Source organism: Penaeus monodon, chromosome 12 (genome assembly GCF_015228065.2).
Source record: "Penaeus monodon isolate SGIC_2016 chromosome 12, NSTDA_Pmon_1, whole genome shotgun sequence".
Lineage (NCBI taxonomy): Eukaryota > Metazoa > Arthropoda > Malacostraca > Decapoda > Penaeidae > Penaeus > Penaeus monodon.
The window spans coordinates 37,750,125-37,760,124 of NC_051397.1; the positions used below are offsets into that span (position 1 = coordinate 37,750,125).

The 10,000-nt window shown below is 36.0% G+C and overlaps 2 protein-coding genes across 3 annotated transcripts in view; one reads left to right on the forward strand and one right to left on the reverse strand.

Moving 5' to 3' along the window:
- The window catches only part of LOC119579420 (major facilitator superfamily domain-containing protein 6-B-like), a 19,393-nt gene extending 16,340 nt beyond the window's left edge, over nucleotides 1–3,053 (forward strand). For both annotated transcript variants that reach the window (XM_037927223.1, XM_037927224.1), the window contains 2 exons: nucleotides 1,738–1,905; nucleotides 2,341–3,053. In XM_037927223.1, coding sequence (XP_037783151.1) covers nucleotides 1,738–1,905; nucleotides 2,341–2,732 — 560 coding nt within the window. In that variant the 3' untranslated portion in view covers nucleotides 2,733–3,053. The remainder of the gene's footprint in view (nucleotides 1–1,737; nucleotides 1,906–2,340) is intronic.
- Nucleotides 3,054–4,573: 1,520 nt separating this feature from the next.
- The window catches only part of LOC119579421 (protein shank-like), a 60,795-nt gene continuing 55,368 nt past the window's right edge, over nucleotides 4,574–10,000 (reverse strand). Inside the window, 3 exon segments of the mRNA XM_037927225.1 lie at nucleotides 4,574–9,405; nucleotides 9,408–9,634; nucleotides 9,637–9,835. Of these exon segments, the coding sequence (XP_037783153.1) occupies nucleotides 7,096–9,405; nucleotides 9,408–9,634; nucleotides 9,637–9,835 (2,736 nt within the window). The 3' untranslated portion in view covers nucleotides 4,574–7,095.

A 10,000-nucleotide genomic window follows, 5' to 3' on the forward strand; every position in this document is an offset into this window, starting at 1 on the left:
ATATATATCTATATACATAGATAAATAAATAAATAGATAAATATATATACATACATATATATATATATATATATATATATATATATATATATATATATATATATATATATATATAAAGGTTTGAAGGGCAATTCTAATAACCCATGAAAGTTTTACCTTTTGTAACCTGGAATTACGTGGGTTCACATTACAAATCATAGAAACCGGATCTGTCATGGCCTATTTTTGCAGCCCAGCGCTTCCTGAAAGAGGACAGACGGAAAGCAACAGGGCGGCATAAGCAGGGTGAACTCTACCGTCGAAAATCTGCGCAGAATGTCATAGATAACCTGGCTACCGCATTACGAAATGACTTGAAAACTTTATAGTGTGATATTCTAATGCACAGGAGAAAGGCGAATTCATTTGCGATTAAATAATGCTGACAATTCTAAAAAAGAAGGAAAGAAAATATAGGGTCCATCTCGAATCCTCCGCGCAAGAAAAGTTCGAATCCTTAGGGTCCGAAACTTGGCTCGTCTATTTAAGATTTGTTTTAATTTAAAAGTTGTCTCGTTTTTTTAACTTTTATTTCAGTTTTCTTTGTGTTTTATTATCATTATTATTACTGTTGTTTTTTTTTTATACAAAAGTGGTTCTGATTTCTTTTTTTTTACGAAAATAGAAAAGTTTCACTGTTTCTCTTTACCTACAGATTTTACTCTTTATCTACAGATAACAGAGAGGAGGTAGGCCGGGGTTCACCAAGGCAATACACTGTCGCCTTTTTTACTATTATTATTATCAGCATTATTATCACTATCATTATCATCATAGTTGTTATTGTTATTGCTATTACCATTATTATTATTATTTGTATCATTATCATTATTATCATCATTATCGTTTTTATTATTATCATTATTGTTATTGCTGTTATCATTATTATTATTATTATTATTATTATATTATTATTATTATTATTATTATTATTATTATTATTATTATTACTATTATCATTATTATTATTGTTATTGTTATTATTATCATCATTATTATCATAATTATCATTTGTTATTATTATCATTTACGTTTTACCATCATTTATGTTTTTATTATTATTATCATTATTATTATTATTATTATTATTATCATCATCATCATCATCATCATCATCATCATCATCATCATCATCATCATCATCATCATCATCATCATCATCATCATCATCATCATCATCATCATCATCATCATCATTACTGTTACTATTATCATTATTATTACTACTAATATTATTAACATTTTTGTTATCATCATCATTATTACTATGAGCATTATTATCAGTAGGTTGTTTGCTAATTGGAGAAACTGTTATTTTTATTTCAATATCTTGACAGGTCCTGTGCAAGATATTCCGTTTCTTCAATTGCAATGCAAAATGCAAGTGTTATTTATCCAAATATATCCAAATTGACTTTCGTCCTAATTAAACATTACATTTTAGATTATTTCGTTTTATATCTTTTCGGTGTTATTTCAGTTTCAACCCTCGACCGAAATTGTAACAACCGTAAAATGATAATAATAGTAATAATAATGATAATAATAATAACAACTAAAAACAAATAAAAATTAAGATAGAAAATTATTTTAGCATCCCTCCGTATCCCTCTCTCTCCCCATAAAAAAATAAAATAAATAAATAGATAAATAAATAAATAAATAAACATAAAAAACCTTCCTCCTTCATGCTTTCAGGTTATTCCCTCATCACGAACCCTTGGTGGAGTCTGCCCTTCGAAATGCTGGAGTGCTTCACCGTCTCCCTCATGAGCACGGCCGCCGTTACGTACACCGCCGACCTGTCCACACCTGCCACCATCGCTAGTCTGCAGGGCATGTACGGCGGGATTCACTACGGAGTCGGTGAGTCTTTTTCTTCTTCTTCTTTTTAATTTATTTTTATTTATTATTTATTTATTTTTTTTTGGGGGGGGTACGTTTCGAGGGGGTGTTGATGGTAGGGGGAGGGTGGGGGTGTTGATGGGCTGGTGATGGGGGTGGGTGGGGGTAGAGAGAAAGAGAGAGAGAGAGAGAGAGAGAGAGAGAGAGAGAGAGAGAGAGAGAGAGAGAGAGAGAGAGAAGAGAAGAGACGAGAGAGAGAGAGAGAAGAGAGACAGACAGACAGACAGACAGAGAGACAGAGAGAGAGAGAGAGAGATAAATAGTAGATAGGTGTAGGTAAAGATACAGATATAATTACAGACAAATAAATAGATAGAGACAAATATAGATACAGACATAACCATTCAAATAAAGATATAGATATGGATATATAATCAAATAAAATACCAATTGCAGGACGCGGCCTGGGTAGTCTCCTGGGCGGGTTCCTGATCGGCCCGCTTGGCATCCGTACCACCTTCAGACTCATGGCCATCGTGTGCCTCGTCACCTGCATAACGTATTTCGTAATCAATCGATCATTCTTCCGAAAACACCAGTTGGAGAGGAAAAAGAAGCGAGCCGAGGAGAAGCAAGAGGAGAAGAAAGAAGAAGAAGCACAGAAAAACGCAGTAAATATGATTGAGAATGACCCGGAGGTCGCCATTAAGAAGAGTTCCAAAGAAAACGGTGTAACGGGAGGCAAAACCAAAGAAAACGGTGTGACGGAAGGGAAAACCAAAGAAAACGGGGATAAAAGTCTGAAAGAAGAGACAAATCCTGCTTTTGAGGATGAGCAAGACAAATAAAATAAAATAAAATTGAGATAGATGTATTGTTTGTACACACACACACACACACACACACACACACACACACACACACACACACACACACACACACACACACACACACACACACACACACACACACACACACACACACACACACACACACACACACACATACACATATATAATCGATACTTATAGATCAGTTTGTAGATACAGAGCGAGCTACTAATTGATAGATTACTAGACTGATAGGTAGACACTTATATGATAGATTTGTAGAGATAATTTTGTGTTCTGGCTTTCATGGATCTGATTTTGAGTCTCTCTCCCTCCCTACCTCTCTCTCTCTCTCTCTCTCTCTCTCTCTCTCTCTCTCTCTCTCTCTCTCTCTCTCTCTCTCTCTCTCTCTCTCTCTCTCTCTCTCTCTCTCTCTCTCTCTCTCTCTCCCATTGTTTTTTTTATACATGTACAGAGACTTTATTTATTGCTTTCATATAGAATCAGCACTATTTATGGATAATGTTATATCATCACATTTTAAATACTCCACCTTTGTTTTCACTTTGTTTGTCTTTTTCCTTTTAATAAAAGTTTATAAATTTAAGTGTTGAATACACAACTCATTTTCCTAAACATGCTGTTTGTTTCACCAGTTGTGGGTGTTGGGAAAGATTCTCCTCTAAAGTAAAACCCCTTTTTAGTTTGTTAAACATTCCACCAATTCTACAGTATAATACAGTATGAAATATTCTCTACAATATAATATAGGAATGTAAGGTTCTTTCAACTTTCGAATAGTCATGGTCCTCACAAAATAAGTTGGAAGATTATTTTAGCATTTGCAATTATGAGATTCAGCAAACATATATCTACTTTTTAAAGGATAGGGCAGATGCAGAATAAGTTACATCATATGCATAGCTCAGTAGCTTTGTTCCACGGGTTATACCACGTCATGAGGAGACAAAACGAATACTGCCTCAGAGTAAGCCAGAAACACGTCCATACTCATTACAATATACTTTTTTTTCTCAAATATTTCAAACTGTAGGATTAAAAACCTGAGATTTAAAAGTTTTCAATTGTTTAATAGTTTTGCTATGTAGATTTATATATATATACACAAAATACAAATGAAACAAGTATAATTGGTCAATGACACTTTAATTACCAGACACAGTAATCTTAATGCCTCAAAGCCATTCCTGTATTGATTGTCTTAGCCATGGTTATTTATCAGTGAATATTTGTTTCTATAATTTGGAATATAATGCAGTTATGACAATAAATGTTTCCAAAGAACATTATTTTATACAAGATTTTGGACAGAGCTTACTGAACTATTGTTGAGAAAAGAATGAATGAAACAATAATTACACAAGGCAAGATTAATTTTACAATCTTCATCTGAAATGCTCATACTTTTTTTTTTTGAAGATTGTAAAGTTGGTGTCCATAATCCAGGTTGCCTTGTGAAACTGTACACGCTCATTCATACTTTTATAATCCTGTGGAAACACCAACTCATATCGTTGTCATAGTTCATCTTCTCATGAATTCAGTATCAAATTTTGACTTTGCAACTTCATAATATACTCTTTCTTAAGAGGCTGGAGCCTGAAACATTAGTATTTAAATTTCTGTTAATCTGGACTCCTTTGCATGGCACTTCATTCTCTTTGCAGTATGCCAAAATAAAAAGTGGTTTTACCTTACATGCACTGACATTCCTGATTACAGACACTTTTTTTTCTAAGGACAGTAATAATTCTGTCGGTTATCACTGTCTCCATCATAAATCTCTTAAAAGTTGAAACTTAGAACTAAAATATAGAATAAAAATAAAAATTCTTTAATTTAAAAGTATTAAACTTTATTGAGCACAGATGCACATACATATCTCTGGATAAATAATTAAAATTTGTAAACAATTTTGTGTTTAGGAAAAATCCGCATAGAAACTGTGAACTTCCTACAACGGATAAGACTAGATGGTGATGTTAGGACAGTAATGTTGGATCTCTCAAGATATAATCGGATTTATCCAATTTCAAGCATTTTCTTGTTTTTTTGTTTTGTTTTTTTCCTTGTAACTTTAATCTGTGAGCCTTATCTTCTCCATGAAAATTCATTGGTCAAATTTGTGTGTGATTCCTGAACAAAATCTCAAAGTGGATTTTTCAAGACATTTATTTTTAAATTTTCTCTTTCATTTTTTCCAAAATTCTGAAAGCACCAATCAATTCCTTAAACAAATGATAGCAAAATATGATCCAGCTCTGACACATTGAGGACCAAAAGCACCACTATATATATATGAGGATTATATACATATTATATATATATATATATATATATATATATATATATATATATATATATATATATATATATATATATATATATATATATATATATATATATATATATATATATATATATATATATATATATATATATATATGTTATGTATATATGGAGCATGAATTTCATAAAATAACACAGAGCATGGAGGCTTTATGAAAAATGCTGATAGTCCTAAATGCCAAAATTTACTTTCAAATAGTCATTTGCTCTATGGAGACCGTAGCTGGCAAATACCGCACAGTTACTTGCAGTACCAAACCTTCAACTGGGTTTGATACTTTCCACATCCGGGTGTTACTGTAAGCATCCATCAAGATTTTCAAGACATATAATCTCAATTATTGGATTCACATGTAACCATGTTCCTGTCCAAAACAATGATGAACTTATTAAGATTCTAGAAATACACAAAACATTACAAAATATGTGAGTAAATGGCCCTATATCATTCATCTGGGGAAGCTGACCAGATTTTTTATTTATTTATTCAATATATTTCATGCATTTTCATCACATCTACATTGATAATTTCACAAGTGTATTAATATATAGCCAAAAATTTTGAAAACTATTCTTAAGGGCCACTTCATTGCCAACAAACTTGGTCTACAAGAACTGAAAAATTTAAGTGTCTTGCTGGTCACTTGCATTCCATTCAAAGGAATCACTATTTTCAACTAGCTGGCAAAAGATTAATTTCTGCACACACACAAGACTTTTCTAAATTCATCTCACAATTGACTTCAGGCATTGAAGCATTTGGCACACACACAATGGTTGGCAGAAACAGAACAGACATTATAAACTAGCAGAAAGAGAACCATATATACATTTATGCATTATAGTGTCAAATGAAACTAAATAATACGATTGCCATATTTACACTATTAACAGCTTTCTTTGTACAAATACATTCATACTCACCAAGTTTACACTCAAAAAGAAATACTATGAATTTCTCTTAGTTTTTCTTTCTCCAGCAGAAGTTATATATAATAGCCTGGTACATAATAGTTTTGCTATATATAAAATGCTACAGGTATAAAAAGTCTGCAATGACAACACAGAATGAATATTGGTGACTATCTAGCATGCAGGAATATTGTGTGGCCTAATGAATGAGTACAAGAACCTATTTCCAAAAGTGCCCCAGCCATCCCTCACACAATTAATTATTAGGACTGGTGTGGGATATTGTTGTGGGGAAAATCTCCTTTATGAGCTAAGTATGTGGTTAATGAATATATGAATTAAAGCAACATTCAAGAAGATCAGCATCAACTTAGTGTCAATATCTCACAGAGATTTAAGTTTCAGTTCTAATATAAAGTACTAATGGACAAAGTAACTTTCAAAACCTCATGTTTTGCAATCTGTCATTAGTATATATGAAGTCTTAATTCATTATCCTGCAATATGTATTTAAACTATAATATTTCTGATTTCATTAAAAAAAAAACATATTAAACATTTAACAAAAGAACAAAAAACAAAGGAAATAATCATATGAAGCGTCTTCAATGGTTTTAAAATCTCCATCAACAACACTCCAGCAAGACAAAGAAGCCAATATGATTATAAGGTCTACTACCACAATATTTGTTTACAGGATGGACGTCATAAGTGAAAAGACTACAAGTTAAAGTGTCTTTTAAACACTTGCAAGAACTTGGAATAATGAGCGAGAGATTTATGAAAAATAGCAGCCTGAATACACATTTTTGCAGAGTCACTTTCCGTCCGAGATGAAAATTTCCCGTAGAATCTCACTCCCTCTGAAACACTGCAGCTTTTTATAGGGAAGATTTCTTTCTTCTAAACTGAAGCAGCATTTCAATGTACACATACCATAATACAATAGTAAAGAGAAAAAAGCTGCAAGACAATCCTTCATTCTCATACCCATCATAACTTTACAAATCTTTAGTAGGACCCTTATACTTTTAGTATTCAATCTACTGGCTCAATACATTTTCTACCAAAATAGATATTATATAAGAAGGCGTATGACTCAAAGATCAATTCTTTCAGTGGGCTTATACCTTTTTAGGGATTTTTCCATGTTAACTCGATGCCCAACCCTTCTCACGCCTAAATTTATAAGCGATTCATTGTTTATATCCATGAGTTTCTTCCCATCAATATCCTGTTCCTCAAAAGAGTCTTTGTACTCGGGCATAAATATACTTTCTAGCCACTCAGTTGTATCACGTGTCGTCCACTCAGTCAGGGTCTTGTGTCTGAATCTCGGAAGCAGTTCCTCCTCCTCTTCATGGACATTTGGGCCCCTTCTTCCAGGCTGATCAAATTCTTCTTCCCCAATATGGATGACAGTCTTGTTATTTTTCCTTCCTTGGGCTCCTGCCATGGACATATCGCAAAACTCTGGAGGAGGTGCCAGGACCATCTCCCCACCACCTGCTTGCTCTCGAGTAGGAACTCCTGCTAGTGTATTTACTTCATTGAGGGAGTCCATGTGCATACGGATTAACTGCAAGGACTCTTCAATACTCCTCTCATACTCTGTCTCTCCTGTATCAACATTAGTGCTTTTCTTATAGCTATCTCTTTCCAGTGTAGAAGAGCGAGAGGTGGGTGGTGCACTCTTTTCCCTCACAGCCATAGGTTCCCCTTCAACCTCCCAGTGCTGTTCTCTTGTTGTAGGCCGACTTCGACCAAGTGTTCCAGTGACTGTTGCTCTGATGGCCTGGCTCACTGGGGGTGCTGAGCTTCCTCTAGAGCTTGATGCGCTTGAGGGAGGCCTTGGTAAGGTGGCTCTCATCTGTAATGAGCTTGGCGCTGAGCTGGGTACTTGGCCAGCATGCATAGGATGCTGCATTTCTCTCTCTCCTGTACTACCTGACCCAGATGACAAGCTGCTGAGTGATGATAATGTACTTATAGTATCTTGATCAACAGATCGAGACATAATTCGCCCTTGTCCAACATCTAGCTCTGTGTCTAAATCTGGCTCAGTTGTTTCTTGTGGAGGAGGAAGCTTCACTAATGACACAGCATTTCTTGTCAGAGTTCCTGATCTTCGAGCACCATTACTATCACTGTCTTTTCCTGAATCACTTCCTTTTTCATTTGTTAATATCCAAGTACGATCACTAGCTTCATCAGAGCTCTCAGATGCCTCAGAACTGTCATCTCTGGTCCCATGTCTCACAAACCTATCTGTTTTATTAGCAGATATGGTGTCAGACTCTGTGTTGATGACTGTCACATAATTTGACTCTTGATGAACATCCTGATCAGAGCTAACTCCACTAGAAGAATTATCCCCATCTTCAAGATTAAAATCATGGGGACAAGAACGGGAATTCTTCATTTTTAAGGTTGACTTTGAATCTTCCCTCTGCACAGCAGGAGCAGGCCTAGCTTTGGTTCCTGTTGGTACAGTTTTCTCCTTTTGTCTGTTAAAGAGGGCTGATTCCTGGATAGCATCTGATATGGCCTTGCCATTACCATTACCATTGCCATTACTACCATTGGCTCTCTTACTTGGACTTGATGTTGCTGACCTTGTTTGTTCAGGTCCATCATCTTGTCTAGCCTGCCTCTCAGCTGCTTTCTGAGCTATCAAGTCTTTGAAATTGCCAGCCAATGGTGTTGGGTGTTTGGCTGGTGCAGCATAATGAGGTATGTCAGATGACTCTGATGTGGAAGTCACAAGATTAGGCGAAAATGCCACTGTGGGCTTTTTCTTCTTCAGGGTTCTGGTCTTCTTCGACTGAGACTCATCTTGAGAGTTGTATGTATGATCTTCATCTGAACTATAATCTGGTTCAGGGATGTCAGGCGCTGGAGACGCTACAGAACCTGGTCCTGTATAAGCTTTACTTGGAGAACTAGACTCTGCACGATCATGTATACTCTTGTTATTCTTAGGTCTTGCATATGTAACAGTATCACTAACTGGGGTCTTTCCAGTACTACTGGGTGATACAACTTCACGACTTCTTGATGTTTCCCCTTCTGTTCCTCTGAAGGTGGAATATGTTGTAAGGTATATTCCAGAATCAAGAGATGTGTCCTTGTCTGGGGAACCCCTCTGTACACTTGGTCTATTGGTGCTTGGGGGCAAGCTCTGAGAACGACTTTTAACACTGGCATTTTTACGATTTAATGTCGCCATCATTTCAGGACTGCGATAGCCAACTGTCTTTATTTCTTCTGGTGACGCATAAAGCTTAGCACAATCAGTAGGTCTAAAGCTGGACTGAACTCCTGGCGACACTGGCATAGCCTCTGGGGTGGAAGGAGCAACTCCAACAGTTGCAAAATCATTTTTGGATCTACAAATTTAAAACTTTAAAACAGCTGTCCTATTGGGTGGGGTGGTGGTGGGTGTTTGGCGGGGGGATGTAGGCCTTTTTACGAAACTGTAGTATTGACAGCAGACTGTGATCGCCTTAACATACGATATTCCAATGGGCCAGGAGAAATGTTGGGAGAATCACTGCTCTCTTCTTCTGTCCCTTCCTCACCACTCTGCCATGACTCTTTAGACTCGGGAGACCCCCCTGACCTCTCCCAAATGTCGGGGGGGTGGCGGACACCAAGGAGTGTCGTGAATTGCGTTCGTTTAATGCTGTCACGAAGAGGTCTTCCTGTGAAACAGACTTGCGCTTCTCCTCGATGGTAAAAGCTGGAAGGGTACCCGTGACCCCGGCTTTCAAGTCTGGGGTAGAATGGAAACCCTTGTGCAGTCTGGTAAGGTCCAATGGCTGCCGAGCCTTCAGGGCCTGAAAGATTTTCAAAGTTTAATAATTTAACAAGAAAAAAAAAAATAAAAACTAATGCTGTATGTATCCATACAAACACAGTTACTGAATCTTCCAATGCCCTTGGTTCCTCATTCTTGTGCATCACAGGCAAGCACCTTTTGTATGCATAGTTCTGAACGCTTT